The 22,131-nt window shown below is 40.1% G+C and overlaps 1 protein-coding gene across 1 annotated transcript; it reads left to right on the forward strand.

Annotated features, from left to right (window-relative positions):
- Positions 1–890: 890 nt before the first annotated feature.
- stx19 (syntaxin 19) lies at positions 891–8,948 on the forward strand. The gene is made up of 5 exons (XM_033618070.2): positions 891–1,085; positions 5,491–5,793; positions 6,090–6,326; positions 6,878–7,090; positions 7,726–8,948. Exons 2-5 carry the CDS (start codon positions 5,578–5,580, stop codon positions 7,960–7,962), a joined length of 903 nt encoding a protein of 300 aa, XP_033473961.2. The 5' UTR covers positions 891–1,085; positions 5,491–5,577; the 3' UTR covers positions 7,963–8,948.
- Positions 8,949–22,131: the final 13,183 nt, after the last annotated feature.

Consider the following 22,131-nt stretch of genomic DNA (forward strand, 5'->3'; position numbering starts at 1 on the left):
CAGCACAGTTAGCTTGTTCCTGTGATGCTGATGAAGGTATACTCTGATACTCACAAAACTGGTTTTGCTTTGTTGTCATAATATCTTCCCATAAGGGATAGATGACTCACAGTTAACATGCCGCTGCGGCATTATCACAGACATAGAGTATCTGGTACAACACAGATAAAACGTCAGTATTGTGCATAGTCATCGAATGGTTAATTTGCTTTTCATTTTTTACTGAAGCAACAGGCAGTTGGGGCAGTGACAGAAATTCTGCAACCAGCCTCCAAAGTTTCAAGTGACGAAGAGTGAACTCTTGTCCCCACCAAACTCTTCTCATCCTCAAAACTTGTCTCCCCTCTCTCCCTCTGACGGCACACTTCAAACAGCTTTTTCACAGCGTGTTATGCTGCATAGCAAAGAGTGACTGCGTCCCTTCCCGTGTTGAAAAGGCGCCTGGGTTTTAGAGAGCTTGTCAGTAGAAATATGTCAAAAGTACTCAGCGGAGTTACTGGGGCCTAAGGAGTACAATACCCCCAGACCGAGAGGGCTTACCCTGCTAACCCAGACACTTCACACAGAAATTAACTTTGCGGATCAGAAACCAAACGCCCTCATTGACACTCTAACCGCAATCCCCATTGTTTGGCCTAAGCAATGCACACAATACACTTCTATTTGCTCTGCTCTATTTTCCTGTTCAGGAGTAAGCCTGAGGGTAGGATTTAGGAGCTCCCTGCGCTCTCCATGTGGTCTCCCCCTTCTCATTTACTTAATCACGTCACCTCTCATTTCTTTAGATAAGCAAATGGGCCTGCAGTCTGCTCCTTTCCTATTGGCCTGTCTTCAAAAAGGAGGGGAGGTGCTTGAATCTGACTCAACCAGACTTCTCCAAAACTTTCCTTGCTTGTTGGTGGCATAACTGTTACAGAGAACTCGAATCTGTAACTCACAATAGAGGAGCGTCAGATGAATGTAAGGAGACCTAAGGATGACATGGTGATATCAGAGAATGTGTGAGCTTGTTTTGGATTACATTCCTGGCCAACTCTGAATGGGAATACTCAGCAGATGGCCTGTGATGGAAACCTTACATTAAGGTAAAATCCTTATGTCAGACTGAAGGTTTGCTACGGCCTCAGACTGTAAAGGTGTGTTAAATCATGTCGTGATTTGAGACTGAAGAGCAATTATGTGGAAACAAATCTCATATAACCCTGATCTTTCTAGTAGCTTTTCAGTGTTGTATGCTATTCATTTATTTTATAGAGTGTCTAGTTTGAGCATAAATGTAAGTTAAGTAAGACCTCTTGCTTAACTATTTAAAAGTCTGGAATATTTCCAAGAAAATTGTTTGACCGGCAATGAAACACAACATTTGGGGACTCCTACTGTTCCACCTGCACAGAGATGAGAGAATGTCAACATAACATTTTTTCAGAAACACAGACAATGGTGCAAAGAGGTAGCAGGAAGAAAATATCGGCTTGTTTTAGAGAACAAAACATTCAATCACAGAAGGAGAGGCTAGACTCCTTCGCGAACTCTGCTCCACTTCTTCTAGGTTTTTAGGCTAAACGCAGGAGAATGTGCTCCCAAATCCTTTGAGCAATTTTTTTAATCGGCTCTTCTGGGAAGGTAGGGAGAGAAGGAGGGGGGGGAAGGACAGGAAGAGAGTTCAGCCAAGAAAATAAAGGATACTTTTATATTCTTTAAGGTATGAGAAGTTTGTGATAGCTACGACGCTCTGTCTCTCCCACATACACACACACAAAATAGGGTCTTTCCTGTTTGAAATCCATCCAGAAATGGGATAGTCTGTGATTCGAAATGCTCCATTTCTCAGCCGCCAAACACTCTGTTCCTCCCCACACAATCATGTGCTTCCAGCAGATTATGTTTAGGGCCTCTAAAAACCCAAATCCTTGTGTTGCTGAGGCAGTTTCAAATTTTTAGGATGCCCATTTGAATGTGAAGGAATTTGTGGTTGAATTGCACTCCACTTGTCACAGGCATTAAGGAAATGAGATTCTGTGTCCCAGGGTTTTAATCATGACCACCTCACTTGTTTACAGCAGCTTTGGCAAATATCAGAAAACTGGAGTTACGGACTTGAAAGTGAAATGTTTAGCAGTTTCCTGTGAAGATATGGTTGGGTTTTTTTTTTTATTTCAAACCAATATATATGCTTTGTAAACAACAGCCTGACATTTTGTATCTGTGCTTGTTTCATGTTTTAGTCTGTTTTAGTTAATGTGTTTATCAAGGTCACTTTTCCTTAACTTGTCGATGTTTAGAATGTGAAACAACCTTGCATTTTTGTTTCTCTTCTTTTTGCTGAGTGTGTTGTTGAACACAAACAACCCACTCTGTTCTCATGGGAAAAGCAACTTGAGTCAATTTGACTGATGTTGCAGATAAACTCTGTGCTCGTGTTGTTTTTCATACAGTTAAAAATATAACTCGGTGTTCAGCAGAGTGCAGATATGTCCATCAGTTATGCTCATATCAGTACGGACGGACTTACAATGATGTAAACAAACCCTGATCACGCTTTGACTCACAGTGGACACGCCAGGGTACACATTTTACTGCAGATGCTTTTTGCTTGGAATAGGTGGGGGAAGAAGTGCACATGTATTTTACTTAAGTATAACCATAGTACAACCACTCTGGTACAAGTAAAAGTCTCACATTTAAGATTTGACTAAATTAAAGTGCAAAAAGAACAGCAAAATGTCCTAAAAGTATCAAAAATAAAAGTACTAATTGTTACAGCTGGTGGAGGCCATGCTTATTTTAACTATACTGTCAAACACTTTATTCAAACAACATTCAAAGTTCTCCTCCCTACACCGCTTGACGGACACTTCAAGCCAATATTGTATAAACATTATATTTGTTGCAATGGAAAAGCCCGTTCTTTGGCAAGCTAACCAAGCTAACCCCGGCACCTGTCTGACAGAAAACAGGTCAACTCTGCTTCACTCTTCATCCCCATCCTCTCCTTCAGTGCTCACCAGTGAAAGTAAGAGTGAAAGCCAACCCCAGATTGACTCTAGTTTTGGAACGAGCTTTGTTTTCTTGGCACTTAGCCTCATTTTGCATATTTTTGGCACTGTGTCCGTGATTTTCATAGCTTCCTCTTTGATGCGTGCTGCTACTACCTGGTCGCTAGATTTTAATAAAGTCCCAACCTCACCTGTACTCTGTAATTGCCTGGAGGCTACACACCACTGCCCAAAAGTTGCCGCCTCAAAACATCCTGAACATTCATGTAGAGGACTCTGCAGACACATACACAGCCACACACTTCTTGTGGGTCTTAAGTGATGACTGAGAGAGAATACTTTTGTATGAGTCTATACAATGTTTTGTAGGAAAAATCTGCATAGTATACCTTTACTTTAAACCTATCATACAAATTCAATTTCAATTTTATTCATAAAGCCCAATATCACAAATCACAGTTTGCCTCACAGGGCTTTACAGCATACGACATCCCTCTGTCCTTATGACCCTCACAGCGGATAAGGAAAAACTCCCCAAAAAAACCCTTTAACGGGGGAAAAAAACGGTAGAAACCTCAGGAAGAGCAACTGAGGAGGGATCCCTCTTCCAGGACGGACAGACATGCAATAGATGTCGTACAGGACAGATCAGCATAATAAATTAACAGTAATCCGTATGACACAATGAGACAGTGAGAGAGACACAGACAGACCCTAACCCACAGACGGTAATGACAGTAGCTTACAACAGCAATAATAAGTAAGTAATAATATTATAATTAATATTACAGGCTATTTTGGTACAATATGTTGAAAGTATATATTAATATCTGATAGTATACATATGTGACAATAATCATATGTGTATAATAACAGTAGAAGTATGACTAATGATAACAGCAGCAGCAGGAGGCATCTGGCAGGACCACGGCAGCAGCACAACCACACGTCACACCATCCAGGCACCGCTGTGATAGAAGTTAACCTGTGAGACAGTGGAGCACAAAGGCTCCGGAGAAGAAGCCGAGTTACTGACATGCAGTACGGCCGAGTTAGCAAGATGCAGTAACAGGACATGAAAGAGAGGGAGAGAGAGAGAGAGAGAGAGAAGTAGAGAAGGTGCCCGGTGTATTATAGGGGGGTCCTCTGGCAGACTAGGCCTAAGTCAGCCTAACTAGGGGCTGGTACAAGGCAAGCCTGAGCCAGCCCTAACTATAAGCTTTATAGTTAGGATTCTACAAATTAGTTTTGTTTGTAGAATCTTAATCTGAAAACTAAGTAGCTCCAGCTGTCAGATAAATGTAATGGAGTAAAGAGTGCAGTATTTACCTCTGAAATGAAGTTGAGTAGAAGAATAAAGTAACATACAAGAGAAATACTCAAGTAAAATACAAGTACCTTGAGATTTTAGTACAGTTGATGAGAAAATGTACTCAGTTACATTCAAGCACTGCTTCAACTTCACGAACTGTGTCCACAGTCTAAACTGTGTCCTGAAGAGTGAGGTACACCTTATGGCTTTATTTAAGCTAAATGACAAGAACCTACCACAAACCCTGCCTCCTGGCCTAGAAACTGAGTTTATATGCTGCTAACTTTAAAAGTGTTTTTGTTTGTTTGTTTGTTTTCTTGAAGAAGGTAAGAAAACCTAAATTAACATATCTAAAAAGTCACAAAAACATACACATATAGTGTCAGAACTCAGACCCCTCAGACCCCCGCATTCAGACCACCTCGGGAGTGTGGGTCGCTTAACCTGTGTACTGTGAATTCAAAGCGCTCTAGGTTTGCTTTGCTCTTTGCCATTGTATTTAGCTCTCCAGATCACATGCTATTGTACTGGGACACCTGAAAAAACAACCATGTTGGCCTTTTCCTTTTCTCTTAGGGTGTTTTCACATATTGTCTTCTTTAAACAAATGAAATTCAGTCGTCTTAAAGTGCACAAAAAAGTGGACCAACAGAACAGGGAATCCGTTCTTTTTGTGTTCACGTTGTCAGTTCATTTAAAAGAGGATTCAGTTCTTTATCTGGTCAGTTTCAGCTCTGATGGGGCCTCAGTCCTCTTTCTGTTTACACTATATATAATTAACATAGTTTTAATTTTACTTTGACGTGGCACTGCAGTGTGGTTATAAAGGCTTCAGATGCACCTAAAACTGGAGGAAAACCATTGTGAGTCTGTTTAGAGGGCTGAAAAGGACCAAGTGTGAAAACCTAAATGTGTTAGTAAAATGTTACCTGACGCTGTATTTTTTTCCTATAATATCTGCTCTTGCAATACAATATCCATTCATTATGAAACTTTTATATGGTTATGTTTATGCACTCACAGCACTTGGCTACTGGTCACTTTTACTCCTCGGTTTGCTTGAGTAGATGTATCCATTCTTTATCCTCTGGTCTAATGTTTACCCTGCTTTATTCTGATGTTTTCTGTAACGTACCAGTTTGCTGACAAGAATCATTAAAGTTCCATGTTATGTATTTCCAGTGTCTTCCCATCAGCACCGACAACAACAACACATGCTATTATAACTTTGTGTCCTGAGGAGCGAGTGGTGGTGAGAGCTCTTCCACAATGAGAGACCGTCTGGAGGAGCTGCAGAAGAGGGCTCAAGACTTTTCTGAGGCAGCAAGTGAGAATGCCAACCCTTTCTCAGGGGAGGGGGATGATGATGACTCTGTTTCGGTCATAACACCCCAGGCTGTGGTGTTCGAGGAGGAGCCGATCATTGAGAATTTCCTGTCTGAGGCTCAGCTAATCCGAGATGATATCACAGCGCTGGACATAGAGGTAATTTCATATCTTTCTTTTTTTAATAGGTAGTATGCATTTGTTTTTGTTAATAATTTTAATTTATTAGCCTTTGCTGCTGTTGATGAATTTCATGATTTGTTTCTTAATCGTCTTGTTTTTGTTTGTCTTTACTTCTTTTACTTTTTTATCATCATTTTCATTATTATAAAACCTGACAAAAATAACAGAAGATTGAGACTACATGATCGTATCGTGCAGTTTGTAGTTAAATTTAAAACTGTAGTCAGAGGTGACACTGAACACAAATTCTGTCTGTTCTCAAACACAAACAGGTCCTTAAGTTTTGCCAGCAGCAAAAGACCTTGGTGGCGACCATGCGTCGCTTCAGTGTGATGAAGAAAGAGAGCAGCATAACCCGTGACATCAAGCTCAAGGCTGAGAGCCTCCATCGACGCTTAGACGCGCTTTCAAAACAGGCCCAAAGGACTGAGGACCAGCAGGGGCCTACTGCTGTTACAACAAGAATACAACGCTCCCAGCATGCAGCGCTTTACCGCAAATTCCAGCAGGTTGGGAAGATGATCATCTGCTTTGGAAACCTTATACAACACTTAACTTTTTTTCAGAGATACTTTAGTGCACAGGAATTCATTTACATTTTTACATTTGCATTTAGCATGAGTCTTACTTAGCTTCAGGGACAGCTGACAGTTATCTCAATAGAACTGATGCAATTTCAATAGAAAGAAAAAAGCGATGTGAGGCCTTTTTACCACTATCTGTGTGCATTCACGATTTAGTATAATGTAGTGGTCAATGACAAGGACTGTTGGCAGGCAGACAAGAGAAAGAAATTACAGTATTACATTAATGGATAAAAATAAAACTGGATTTTATGAGTGAATATATCACAGTGCCACAACCAGCAAGGTAGCAGCACCTAGGTGTTTGATCAGCTCATTACATCATGTCTGTCTTTCAACGCTAAAGTTTACAGTAAATGCACAAGCGTCAAGGAATTAAATTGCACTCAAGCCAGTAAAAGGTATCTTCTCATTTTTCATTTCTCCTCCCCCCTCTCACTTTTTTTTCTCTCTCCTTTTGCTGTAATTATGTCCAGGTAATGCTGCAGTATAATGAAGGTCTGCTGACCAAGCAGGAGCACTGTAAGCACTTCATTATCCGGCAGCTGGAGGTATCGGGAAGGGATGTGACGGAGGAGGAGGTGAATGAGATGGTGGCCACAGGAAAATGGGAGGTGTTTAATGAGAACCTGCTGAATGATGCCAAAATCACACGGTCACAGCTATCTGAGATTGAACAGCGACACAAGGTGAGGACAGTGGCAAACAACCGGCTAAATCCAAGGCTAGGACCAAGTTACAAATAATACATTTGTTAGATATATGGACATATTGTTGGGAATTTTTCTCTCTCTTGGAAGCAGCAATATATCTAAGTAGGTGGTAAATAATATATAAAATAAATAAAACAACCTTTATTGCTAATAACTACTCATTGCATTGGAAACGGCACTGATAACACCGGCAGTCATCATCTTGCACACGTGACAGAAACAAGCTATCACAGCATGCCTTACATATCACCATATCTAATGACACAAAGGGGTAAAGAAATGGACACTTGAATTGAAAGTGAATCAGTAATAGTTTCCAATACTTTTGTCTTGGCTCAAAAAAAGAAATAACACTGAATAAAATTAAATCTGTGTGGAGACAGATAATCTATTACTTATGACTCACTTGGTAATCTCTCTTGAGTACAAGATATACAAGTGAACCAATACATTAAAGTATAAATAGATGATGAATGTATATGTTCACATGATGTTGCATAAATAGCTGGATCTCTTCCCTCAGTGCATCTCGAGTCTCCCACCACCCCCAGCCTCTGACTAATGTTCGCTATATCTACAGTGTTAATCCCACCTTCCTTCTCCACCAACAGGAGCTGTTGAGTCTGGAGAACAATATGAAGGAGCTGAGGGACCTGTTCATGGATATTTTCATGCTGGTGGAGGAACAAGGAGCCTATATTGAACACATCCAGACGAATGTAGAGAGGACACAGGATTACGTGGCCGCATCTAATGAGAAGTTCAAGATGGCCGCCAGATACAAGAAGAAGAACCCACTTCGACAGCTGTGCTGCTGCTGCTGCCCTCCCTGGAGATGCTGCTTATAAAACATGCCTTTTTCCCCCCTTATTTTTACCTCAATGCTCATTGCAAAATAAGGTTTTATTTCAAAAGTCTCACTTACCTGTTAGGAGTGAGCAATGTTGGATTCAAGTACCATTAAAGTGAAGGTTATGGCATTGCAGTTTTTGCTGTTGAACAGAGCAACGGTGAAGACGGATTCAGCGGAGCGTAGAAAACAATTAGGTTGGAAAGGCCGGAATTGGTATTTGAGGCACTTGTGTTTCTTTCAGGAGAATGTGAGGCGACTGCTATTGGAAGAGACAGTTCAGTGAGTGCTACTCACCAACATAGCTGCTTATTGGAGACCTTCACTGTCATCTGACAGAGGTCAAAAACAAGGGGAGACCACTGACTCTGCCACTGCTAGATCAGCAAGACTGATTTTTTTCTTTTTTTTTTTTGAAAGAGCCCCTTATTTTTTTCTGCCACAGGAGCTCCTATTAATGATCATTTATTTTTTATACAGTATGTGCACTTTAAGACTTATCTTTCTTTTCTTTTTTTTTTCAGCACAAACTAAAATTTCAACGTAGAGTAAAAAGATTCTCTTTCTAAGAGATTTTGAGCCATTATGTATTCATTCTTGGCCCACACGCTGGGGAAAGAAGAACATGTTTTACAATTAGTTACTAGTCTCATTTGCATTTCAAAGTATAATCATTTTTTGGTGAAAAAAAAAGTTATTCTTTTATTCGGTTTCACAGAGGCTGGGATTCAAGTAAAACTTTGAATAACGAGCTTTGATCAAAATATTTCCGCCATGCTGACAAAACTGTAGAAAATCATTGAAGTCATTTGTTTAAAATACGAAGGAAGATTTGAAGTCGTACACTTCAGGAAATATTTCATTTCTCTAGATGTTTTGTATTTTGGAGTGAAACTTCACCTAATGAATATACTGGAACTGTTACACTGTTTGGATGAAAAAAATCTGCCAACATTATTATTAAAATTATTGTGTTACACAAAAGGGTGCAGGGGCTCTTAACTTGGTGGAAAGCTCTTGCCTGAATGAGTACCAGCAGTATGGACTAAAATACTGGGAATACGCTCTATGACTGAGCAACAGACTCACACTTGTTGACAGGTAATCATCTCCTGTTTCACCTTTGACTTAACGCTGAGTTGAAAACACCAACTCATTTTCCCTGCAGGGATAGTGACAAAGACATAATAAATCAGTAACTCATTTCAGGACACTTCATATGTACAGGCAGAAGGGCTCTAAACTAGCCTCTCATCAGCAGTGACAGTGATGTTCTTTAGTGAGTCAGTGACCCACGGTGTCTTGTGTCCGGGACAAAATACAGGTGAACTGGGTGTGCCAGAGCCAGACTGGAAAATCTGGTTTGTCTCCTATTCCAGGGTAGCTTCCTGACAGCTACTCTGTGTTCCTGCAGGGAACAGTGAGTAAACAGAACCGTTAACTTGTAGAGGAAACAAATCATCTACTTAAACAAAATGACTCCTAGGCTTATGACCACAATAAAACCATATATACATTTTGACTTTGACGGAAAGCGTAAAAAAGCGGACAGACAAAAAAGTGCCAAAAAAGATCTTTATGTAAGTTAATTTACTCACCTCTCAAGGGATTGATGACTCATGTGACACCTAAAGAAACACTACACATACTGAGGATCTTTATATAGGTTAACTAGTATGTACACTGCTGCCTTGGGGTCTGATAGAAGAGGTGTGACATGTGTGAGATGAGGTGTTTGATGACTTCAGCTGTCTGACAGGAAAAGTCTTTTCCTGAATCTGGTCTTCTGTGTTGTTTATCAGTCTCACTCTAGATCAAATGACGTCTTTAAAAAAAAGGCAAAAATCTATTAAATATGTTTATTTGAATATGTAAATCAAATAACAACTCATTGCATTGCAATGCAGCACAGTATAGTTTCCACCTCCTCCCAGACACAGTGAGGAAAAATGAAGTACTGCTGCAAATTGCAGGGTTCTTGAACAGCAACAATGCCATCCAGTGTTCGCTGAGATAATTGCTAGTTAAGGAATAGGTTATAACTTAATGCCTTAACTGTTAAAGGGCATATTACCACATAGATATGTAATTATGCAAGTGTCACACTTGGGAAACATAACTACACAGCATGAAATTTAAATGTTCTTGGAATAAGACTATAGATGTGTGGTCACTGTTGCTGAGCCATTATAAACAGCTCGTGGAGGTCAAAACAAGTGAACAGTTCTTGCCAATTTAAGGATCCAGCATTGTGCTTATCGATATAAATAGTTTTCAGCAAAAAGACACAAGGAATTAATTTTTACTTTTATCCATTACACAGCACACACTCTGTCTACCTGCTCCATAGACAATGACAATATTTTTGTCACGTTTGCTTCACAAAATTAACAGAAAAACAAGATCAAACAACAAAACTGAATCTCTCGCTCTCAAAATCCCTCTGAATTATTTTACAGACACCAGAGAACATACACAAGTTGCACTTTTCATAACACAAAAACATGCAGGACGTTCATCGCCTCCAACACAAAGAACAGTGGGAACAAATGGAAATACAGCTGCATCTGTAAGATAAAGTTAAAGGAGCTGTATGCGACACTGAGAACATTAATACAGCAGCAAACAACTATGTGTTATGAATTGTCGTAATGGCATCCTGAGCAGAGAATGAGGTCACACTCCCTCTGTGTCAGTTGTGATCTGAGCTTCACCGTTCGTTGGTGTGAAACAGTCAAGCAGCACGTGTATAATTGCCACCACTCTGTCATCCCTTGTCGTCCCTGGGATCATTACACCAACGCTCCTGCCCCCCCCCACCCCAATTAACACTGTAGCTCTATGACCACTTTGCTGTGTTAACACTGTTCCAGGTGTTTGCGCCATTAGCTGTGAGAGCCATGTGCAGACAACATCTGACACATAAATACACTCTATAGCCCTGTTTCCACCAAGCAGTGTGGTACAGTACAGTTCAGTCTGGTGCATGTTTCCACAGCAAAAAGTTGTGGAAGGTACCAATGGAGCTCTTCTGTACAGTTCCCATTTGTGGTACCCCTTGTGTTGGGGTACGTAGCACACAGATCTGGTACTAAAAGGTGGAGCTGTGAACACTGCAGTCTGTTGATTGGTCAGTAGCGGTCTATCTGCTCAGGGCTGAGTTGTGGCTGGTTTTGAAGCTCATGTAACCACTGTTCATACTGTTATTAGTAAACTCTAAAACCATGTCCATACCATGTCTGAAAGGTTACTTTTGGTTCCAAAGGTACCATACCAAAAGTGTTTGGTGGAAACGGGGCTTATGTATCCTATAGTGTTCCTTTAGGTGGAATTTCTCCAAATATTCTAACTGCAGAGCAGCAGGGAGGGGAGCATCTGCAGACCTGAGAGAGATTCTGGGGTTTTCTGTACATAATCCATCCTTGAGAACACCAGGCCATGGGAGAGTGCACAGCCAGTGGTCAGTTCAGAGACCTCTGGACATCTGACCCCCGGCAAATCTCTCTCTCTCTCTCTCTCTCTCTCTCTCTCTCTCTCTCTCTCTCTCTCTCTCTCTCTCTGTAAGGCAGGGTAAGTGAACTTCTCTTTTCCCAGCAACACCCTGCTACACATTCAAACAGTTGCACACTCTGGCAGCTGCCCTGTACAACAACAGTTTTCTAATGTTTTTAGATTCCTCTTGTGAATTCATCTTGTTTACCCCCAGCTCCGAAGTTGTTATCCAATATTTCATCTGAAACCACCTAGCCTGGAGCCAATCAAGAGTTTGTTCCTCTCCCAAATCAGATTTAACCTTCGACTCTCAGACCATTTTTGTTTGGACTAGCTGCACTAGTAACTCTGCACATACAGAACACCTGTTCCCTGATGTGATTCCTATCTATTTTGCAAGACAGTGTTTATGTCTGTTTACCTTTTTTTACTCGGCCAAATGCACACCAACAGAATCTCTACAATTCATCACCCATCATTGTGTGGTTGTCTAATGAACTGCTTAAGAAAGGTAGATAAATATTATAGGCTCTTAGACCACAATCATAATGTTACCTTTATTTTCAAATGTCTAAATATAGTAAAAAGCTGTTAACAACATAATCATGCTCAATCATGGCTTTTTATTAGATAAGTAACTTTTATTTTTGAACATGTACTTTCTCCATATTCAGTTCAGAAACCATATATTCATTGTGAGTACCTCTGCCCACTTTCCAGGCGAAGCCCATCAATCACTTCTGATTTAACGATAATGTGAACATCTGAGACACATGAGAGTTTACGACGCTGATCATGGCTGACAGAGATACAGTGACGTCTGTATATGGCTTTATACTGTACGTATTTCTTCTATCTGCCCTGTCAGTCACAACGTGGATCCCAAAGACTACTCTCCAAATGTCTGAACAACATCAAAGCAGCCCTCCTGTGAGTAGCACCAGCTGTGGTTATAGAGAGCTGACATTACTTTACTGCCTGGTTTTATCACTCCCATCAAAATGTGAACAGAGAGATATCAGGACCCTCAGAATGTGATAAATCACAAAGAAACTGTACAGCAAGTCTGGCAGCAGCAGTGGCAGCTGGAATACCAGCAATGATACAATGGTTACACTGATTTAGAGTCTTGACTTTGCACAGTGTAAATACTTACTTCAAAGTTGGGTGAACATTTTTGAAAAGTTAAAACTTTAGGGGACTAGTACATCTAGGCTTCTAATCTAGTATAAATTAATTAATGTAGAAATTACACTGGCTCTCGTTAATGTAACACAGTTGTTCTTTTTGTGAACTTGTATTGCTAAATATAGGCAATTTTCTTTTACTTAAGTAGTACTTAAGTAGTATCACAAGTACTATATTTTGATTTATCTAAAGTTACATCCGTCACAGAGTAAAAACAGAAGTCACATGACCTGATAAACTGTGGGAATTGAACAAAAAGGTGATAAATCAGCAGCTGCAGTTGAGAAGAAGCTGCTAGTGTGTCTGTGGCTGCAGGAGGGCAGAGCAATAGAGAGGTGACACTTTGCACTCATCTGACACTCTGGGAATGGTACATGTTGTAAATGTGTATGTTCACTGGCCAAATGTCAGGGGTTGCGAGGGGTGTGGAACATTGGTAACAGCTGGGCTGGGGCTAGAACAGTACAAAAATTGAACATTGCAATCAAATGAAGGATCTGGTCTGGTTAGCGTTATTGTACCTCAGCAAAGTTAAGAGCTGGTGTCGATCTTAATTAATCACCGATTTAATGCACCACCCAGAAAGCAGTATAAGTGACCAAAATCAAAATCACCTAAGGGTGTTGCATCACCAGCAGGTGCAGGTCTGGTTAATATGCTAAATGCTAAAATGCTCATGGCAGATCCTCCAGCAGCGACTTCTACAGTGAGGTGCCTGAAGCATTTCTGCTGTTTGTGACAGCAATCCCTGATGTGACTAAAGAGTCTCATTCAGCTCAGAAGTTTTTGAATTTGAGGAGCACACTGGGACTAGAGGCTGAATGGACTGGTTACCTTTGCCACAAGGTTATGTTTTCAGTACAGCTGTTTATTGGTTTGTTTGTCAGCAGGATTACAGCAAAACCAGTGGCTCGATTTTCATGAAACTTGGTGGAAAGTTGTAGCGTGGACCCAGGAAGAACCCACTAAATTTTAGAGATGATCTGAATCATGGAGCAGATACATGAATTATTTTCCGCATTGTGGTAAAGGCCTTGGTGGAGGTTTGCACTCACAGAGCGCTCTTTTAGTTAGACTCATTGAATTTTAGCTTAACAACTACAGCAAAGGCTACACAAACATAATCAGACACAAAAATTTAAATATCATGTACCTGTACATACAAGTAGGTTATGAATACATAAAGATACAGTGGAACCTGCTTTCAGTAATCACTTCTGTTCAGGTCATATTAGGTCTGTGCGGCTAATATTATAACCTTTTTTTTCTATATTTCTCACTCAGATTATCATCTAATTGACATCAGTATATTTATAACATGAAAATAAAGTCATAAAACAGACCGCTACCAAGGGCCATTCAAATGGGCTTGAGGTAACGGGTATCATAAATCCACTTGACGAAGGGTGACCACAGGTGCTTTCCCTGAGTGCATGTGGTTTCTGTCTTAATCACTAGCAGCCATAAGTGCTTCTCATTGTTTAAGTAGGAGACTACATTTTTCACTGTAAGAAAATATCTTTATTTTCCCGTTTATATTTTCAGTGTGTACACAGCACCAGCCTCAGGTAGCCAGCTGGAAGCAGCCAGGTTGCTGCAATGAAAAGTATCATGGTGGGAGTGAAGACAAAATTATTTATCGTAGTTTTAGAAAGTTTTCTATATGTTGTCATGCATGAAAGACTCAAAATAAAAACTGTTAGTAGCATACTTGATTACTATAAGCAAATTAAACATTTGTATAGGAATGATACTGGCCCAAGCTTTTTTTATCCATGTGGTTGATAAGTGTGATCACTGTAAGTGATTTACACTGTATAATAAGAACAACATGTAGACAAAACCAAATCAGTTTCTGAGAACTATAAACAGAAATACACAGTGCAAGGGTGTGCAAGAGGGATGGGATAAACATTGAATGTGTAATATGATCAGTTACTTTTTATACATGCAGTAAGTGGTATAGTATATGCATACATGTCTATATACAGTATACAACCTACTTGGATTTGACAGTGATGGATGTTATGTGCATGTTATTGCACAATCTGTATATCAAACTGTAATTTATATAATTAGTAGAATGTTTTGGTGTAACAGGGTTATCATATTATTTTACTTTTTATTTAAGACTGGAAGCCTCACACTTTATTTCTGGCGTTTTTAGAAAGTAAATTTCATCAGGATATTTAGGTGAAAGACACAACAGAACATAGATTATGGCCACAGGAATGTTGTAAAAGCAACACCTTGACCTTCGTGCTCCTTCTAAAGCTTGCAACTCCTACACTTGCAACCCTGACTTTGTTATTCATTTCAAGGAACTCTTAATAGCCAATTGCTTGAGATGTAAGGGTAAACTCTAGTAGCCCCAGTTTTGTAAACAAGCTAATGTCAAAAGTTGACTGTTATTTATTACCTATGGAAGGATACATGTTCAAACTTAAATATTCTGTCAGAGTGATACATGAGCTTCAGTAATAGGAGCTCTGGGAAGGTCGGTGCGTGATATCCGTGTGCGAGCCATCTGTGTAGATCCCATGCAGATAGAGTGAATGGTAATAGACACATATGTGTGTAGCTGCTACACTGACTTAAAAGATGTTTTCATCTTTTTTGACAGGCGGGTGGATGAATGAACACTGGCTTTAATGCTCAGCACATGTGAAACCAGTGTAAAACAAAGGGGAGCATTTTAAGTTTTGCATGTGTGTGTCAGCTCACTGTCACACATTATCGCTGTTTTGGCCACTGTTCTGTATGCAGTGTGGGGAGGACAATGAATATTATGGTACAGAATCCACACTGTGACACTGACTTTGTATCACTCACCCAATAATTGACAATTTAGCAGGATTTATTTCATACCCAGGTTGATCTTTGTTTATTTTAACCTACTTTACAGATCCTCGGCTCAGTAAGACTTTCCTCTTGGCTCAGGTTCAAACAAGCTGTTTCCTTCAGGATCTTTCCGTTTCTCTGCCAAATGATGTTGTGATATTGACAGATGTAAAACACGACATGAGAAGATGTGGGAACACTTTCAGCGGAGATGATGCATGCTGCCGCAGCTGCAGCTGTGAATAGAACCCGCAATCATCTCTGTCAATCAGGTCCAGTGAACAGAGGGAACACTCGGCCTGCATTGTGCTGTGCGTTTTTTTGCTTTTAATTAAACATAAGGAATGGAATTTTTCAGATGAGCCTTTGAGATGTGTAAGTGAAAGAATGTCGTGGCATCTTTGCATCACTGAAACTTACAGCATTAGATTTTAATGGAATGAAGGTAATCCCCCAATTTAGACTTAAGACTTAACATTTAAGGAACCTCTGACTTATTTTTTATTGCTTGTAACTACTTGATGATAATGGATTGAAGTTTCTTCTTCAGTCTCATATTCAGAGAAATTGCTCTGCATGAGTGTAATTTTAATGATTGAACTAATAATCAGTTTCCTCTTTGACCCTGAGGGAAGTAAGACGTGGCCAGCAGAGGGAGCTGATATCCAAGAATTATACAACCTCAAATTCAGTCCCTGTTGGTGTACTCTCCTGCCCATTACTTTTACACAAAGTCATTCAAACAGTTCTCTGCAGGTTTTTCATCCTAGTTTTGAATATTTAACTTGTTAATGGTCTTACACAGGCAAACACTACCTGTATCCAGCGCCCCATTGATGTGCTGTTACCTCAACTTCAATAGCATCTCTTTCTGTTCTTTCAGGGTTCAGTATTGATTAATGCACTCAACAACAAAAGGTGAGCAGTGGGAGGGCCATCCAGGGCCCAGCTGACACACACATCAGGACAGAGGAGAGGTGAAAATGAACTGAGACGTGGGTGAATAAAACATGTCTCTGAGGACGTTGCCTTGTTTTACCGCTGTCTGGGCTCAGAGGGAACTGTGAGCCTCCCTGATGGGTAATCCTCTCTGTAATGAAAGGGCAAACACGTTCAGCCTCACAGGCACACACACACACACACAATGCAGTCATTGGCAAACACACAACATGCACACACAACTGAACCCCCAATCCTGACTCGGCCTTCTGTTAATATGTGGATTAATTTTTTTTTTATTCAGCGTCGTCACATAATGATCAAATTATTGCATGTTAAAACTTGTTACCAATATGCACTAAAGCAGAAAAGCTTCATTATATAATTTTCCACACATTTATTTTCCTTTTGCAGCACATTCTTTTGACCTTGCGATATAGCACACAAGCTATTAAGACCAATTGAGCTGATGTTTTCTCGGTCCAGGCCAGTCTGTGTAACAAGTAACATGATCCTGACTCCATGCTGTACTCTACCTTGTCATCAAACTCTGCAGAAATTGATTAGATGGCTCCCTAAGCTTCATAATGTTATTTACTCTATTGGATAACCGTGTGGGGAAACAGTTGTGCGGTGCAGCGCTGAAGCGGTAAGTGCATTCAGCACAATTTCTGCTATCATAATCAAAAGTGGAAAGTTGTGTCTAGTCTACACAAGCCAGACTGAAGTGCTCGGGTGACATTAAGACATATTGTAAACTGTGTGCTTTCACATGTGTGTATTAAGTCTAGACAGTACCAATTTTGTTCTCTATAATACAGCAAATTATTATGGATCCTCACTGTAACACCAGGCTTGGATTGTTTTTACAATAGTGCTGGTCAAAAAGTGGTCCTGTCTCTGGCTTATTTATTTTACAACAGAACTGATTTTGATGTTTTTAATATATTTACAGTGTTTAGCACAATTATGAATTCTGCCTTTGAATTAGGTCGGTCTGAATACAAAAAACCAGTTAAATGTATGTAAATTATCAAAGTTTCTTAAGTGAAAAGTCAACTAATGTTTTCTCCCATATAAGCAGACTGATGTTGCATTCGTTTATAGCAGGAAGTAACATGTGGGATTTCATTTGAAGTGAACAACAGTAAATGTCACAAAACGTCACCGTATCTGCATTCACAGTCCTGTTCCTCTGTTGAACTGGGCAAAGAAAAACATCTGTGTTTTCAGTAATTTCTGCATCTGTCGCGTCTGCTCGTACCATCAGTCCCCTTCTCGGGCAGGATGTATTGTCTATCTTTTTTGAATTAAAAAAAAGAAGGAGCACTTCACTGAATCTAAGCATAAAGTAAGATACAGCAACACAGTTTATTTTTATAATATTATAAAAAAATATGGAACTCATAGAATTTTGCATTGCAACATAATTCAGTATTTACTATATAATAAAATCCTTGGCAGTGTTTGCCTCAGACTGAGTCCAATTGAGTTAGAGACATAGCCTGTATGAATTCAATGGATGTAGCCACTGTGACATCACCAATTAGTTTATGGACTCCGGTTCAGAAGCCTCGAGTTTGGCGTTTGGTTGTTGCCATCTTGGATGAACACATAGGTGACTATATTTGGATGAGAGGATGGAGCTGGGGAGGATGGTGATGCCTTGCAGACAGCCTCACACTCAAAGTGGCCCCGCCCTTACTTATGCATAACTGTAAGCCTTGATATAATGTAAACGAGTGACATTAAAAACACACGCCGCTTTACAGTCATGAAAGGGTAAATTACATATAGAGACCAAAACCGAGACTAAAAACCTGTTTATTTCAGCCATTAAATTGGGCATTTTTACATGGGGGTCGATAAGGATTGACCTGCTTCATGACCCTCAAGTGGCCATTCAGGGAACTGCAGTTTTTGCCACCGCAAAGGTGGTCTCTTACACAGACCTGGACATTCCCATAGGAAAGTTGTAATAGAACTAGCGCTGCCTCCCAGTGGCAGTGATGTGATTGGATCCAAATCCGTGTACTTCCGTACTTCCTTGACCAACGGCTGATTAGCTTTGCCTTACACCCGCCTACGCCAGAATTGCTGTTCCCTGAATTGTTGTCTGTAGTACAACAGAAAAGGAAGTGTTCAGTGCATCGCAAGAAGAGATTAAAATGGATATGATTTCATTTGATTCAGCTATATTGCAGAGCTGCAACGTCTCTTTTACATGCCACACCTATGGAAACGCCGTCACGTGGTCTGGATATCCCCGCCCATTTCTATTACAACACGAAAGACGAATGTCCCCAGACTCCCATTCCAAAGTAAGGGATGCTGGTCACGCGAGACTACCGCAGAGGTGGCTTCATTTTTTAGCTCCAGATGTTGCCGCTTGATTAGACAACATGTCTTTAAGAAATGTGATGGGACTACATGTGAAATAACGTTTTACAAATCTAGACTGCGGTGATAGATTTAAAGGTTTTTATTTCAACAAATGAATCAACATATGAACACCATTCCTAACCAAATATTGCCCCGATTTCCTGTATGTTCTCATGCTTGTGTGTGTGTGCATGTATACAGTATAGAAACAAATATAATTTGTTCTGGTGCTTGTCCTCCACCTGTCTCTTCATCCATCTATCCAGCACTTCTTCTCTCTCACTTCTATCAATCCAGTTCTCCATCACACAAATCTGCCTTTCAGCACCTGAGGGAATGCAAAGAGGCTCTCCCACTGGCCAGTAAAAGATAATGAGACAACACTTAAGCTCATCCGCAAAAACTGCGCCTCAAATTTAAATGGATGAATTGGTAACAGCAGCGAAGACAAACCATGAAGCACTCTCTAAACAAAAATTGATTAATATGATTATAATCTCCTCAGTGTTTTTTTGTTTTACATCTTCACTGTGATGAAATATGCACTGCAGCTCCGGTGAGAGCTGAGCAGCCAACAATCATAAGTGTCACTGGGTTATGGATTACGGTGGTTTCGCCACAGTCCAGGACTCACCTCAGGGACTTCATAAAGCTCCTGACTCCTGGCCAGGCTCTCATTAGGCACACACATCCCTTTGCCCTCTATCTGACAGCCCTTGGCAAGTGTCATATTAAATGTGTGTGTGTTGAATGTCTAGATTTGCAAGGCCAAACTATCCACATGGCAGCTCTGTGATGACGACACACACATACACACACACAAAGACACACTGCGGTGCCTGGGATGATTTACAATGGTGAGGACAGCCTCTGTGTGAAACATGTCAGTTCATAAGCATAATCTTCCCAAATTCTGCCAATTATTTATTTATCACCACTACTTGTTAGGGCAACGAGGCTCCAGGGAGCACAGGATATACGCAGTGTGGTGAAACAATGAGATGAGAGACAGAGTGGGACTGAAGGCTCTGGCGCCTTGTGATTATTTTCCCAGCCACAGGAACAGACGTTTCTTACAATATACAAGTTGATTATTATAGTTTTTACAGTTATTCTTCCCAGCTTATTTTTTGAATGGCCTAATCTGACCATCAAAATTCAAACCTCAGTATTTTTACCTGCTATGACTCTTACAATACTTTAGGCCAGGTTAACAAACCAAACACCAGTTCTCTTTTGTATATATGAAAGTTATATGGTCAAAAGTATTGTAGGCTACTCTTTAAATTGCACACAAATAAAAAAAATAAAATACAAAATTCAGCCTCAACAAGTGGTTTTGTGACAGATATAATAATGTAGCTTACCTATCCCCCTATTCAAGATAATAAAGCCATCCATTTATGATTAAAAATAAATAAATAAATAAATACAAAAGATAAGAAAAAAGTTTATATTATTTTAGTTTATTTTATTATACTTAATAGTCTACTTAAAAGCTGCAAAAAAGCACCTAGAAAAATGTATGTGTCTTTTCCCTTTCTTGTCGTTACATGATTTCTGATTTCTTTTTCAGCAGGAAAAAATAAATAAGAAAACAAATATCTGCCATTTGAGTCTGATGCAGCTTTAAGAAAATATATTAGAATATATTCTCAATGACTTTATCTCTGTCAGCTCTGATATAGTATCCTTTTTATTTGCCCAATTTATGAGAATTTATACCATAGCTATTTCTCCTCCACTTGTCAGAGCGGGTGTCAGTTGAGAAGCAGTCATTCACTTTTCCTTTTCATTATGCATTCAATTTTTCTCTGTCTGTGAACAGCCTCTTGTGTCTGTTTAAATGGAGTGTATTTAGAAGAGATACTGGGCTTCACCCTGAAAATGACTGCTGACACTTTACAGACGTTCACTAAACTCGGTGCTGGGAATGGAAGTGAAAAAAAAAAAAAAAAAAAGAAAAGACTAATCATGAATAAATTTTCCCTCATCCACGTGGCCAAGATATTCTATTTACAACACATTTCTTTGGGTCTTTATATCCAGTTAATGAGATTTCAAATAAATGTGAAGTGAACGGCATTTAAATTGCTATTCAGTCTGGAGGAATGGCACTGGAAAAGGGAGGGATTCCACCAGATGACAGAAGAGCTATTACCGGACCCGCTGCGTTCGGTGAACAGAGCAGTTCTGGGAAACGCAATAAGCGGCAGGCGCTGGTGAGGACTGTTTGAGGGTTTGAGACTTTTAATCTGTGAAGGTGTGGTGTGGAAAAAGAAAAGAGGAGAGGTGTGAAAGGATGCCAATATTAAAGGAGATGAAGAGCTGTGTTCAAGCGTGAGTATCCGTGTGTTTTTAATCATTCTGTCACACAAACCTACAGAGGCAATTTTAATCCTTTTAACTCTGATTTCTCCAGTGAATGTCCTACTGAATATTGTCAGAACAAAAACCTTTTATGTACGTAGTTGTATTCAGGGAATAGAGTACTCAGTCAGCACCAACATGTCACACAATCTCATCATATTGAAATAGAAGAGCAGCTACTGTGCTGCAGATAAGACATGGGGGACGAGCCAACAGACATATATTGTCAAAATCAAAACAGTCTAACTTGTATTATTAAAAAAAACAAAAAAGGAAAACCGAAACAATGACTAAGGCATAAAGTTGTAAACAAACGACAAATCTAAAATGAAGGCTTGAGTCCACATAGCATTTTTTTATCTGGGTGCCAGCAGCTTTTTTCAGTTGTTCCCAATGAGGAGGGAGCATATGCGGCCACATGGAGCCGTTTTCAGAGGGGGTCATCCCCATATTCCCCGGGTTCTATGTTCCCCGGGTTCTATGTTCCCCGATCGGGGAACATAGGACCCTTTAAAAAAAAAGAGTCCTATGTTCCCCGCTTTCCCCAGAAGGAAATATGTTCCCTGCTTTGTATGGGACCGGGGAACATAGAACCCTTTTTAAGAAAAAGGGTTCTATGTTCTCTGCTGTTGCCGGGGGACATAGGACCCTTTTGAGAAAAAGGGGTTAGGGTTAGGGTTAGGGTTAGGGGGTTAGGACCCTTTTTTAAAAAAAAGGGCCTATGTTCCCTGGGTCCTTTTGGGGAAAAGTGGGGAACATAGAACTCTTATTATTAAAAAGGGTTCTATGTTCCCCGGTCCCATACAAAGCGGGGAACATAGGACCCTTTTGGGGTCCCATACAAAGCGGGGAACATAGGACCTGGGGAACATAGAACCCAGGAAACATAGGTACGCTCCCAATTTGTTGCTAACTGTGTATTTAACCCTCTGTTTATGTAGTATTATGTTAGCTA

This window comes from Epinephelus lanceolatus, chromosome 14 (genome assembly GCF_041903045.1).
Source record: "Epinephelus lanceolatus isolate andai-2023 chromosome 14, ASM4190304v1, whole genome shotgun sequence".
NCBI classification, from domain to species: Eukaryota; Metazoa; Chordata; class Actinopteri; order Perciformes; family Serranidae; genus Epinephelus; species Epinephelus lanceolatus.

Excerpts from the sequence above, each read along its gene's own strand:
- stx19 (XM_033618070.2), top strand. The coding sequence starts at position 5,578 with ATGAGAGACCGTCTGGAGGAGCTGCAGAAGAGGGCTCAAGACTTTTCT. Across the intron at positions 6,327-6,877 it reads TTTACCGCAAATTCCAGCAG|GTAATGCTGCAGTATAATGA; the intron begins GTTGGGAAGATG and ends AATTATGTCCAG. Across the intron at positions 7,091-7,725 it reads AGATTGAACAGCGACACAAG|GAGCTGTTGAGTCTGGAGAA; the intron begins GTGAGGACAGTG and ends CTCCACCAACAG.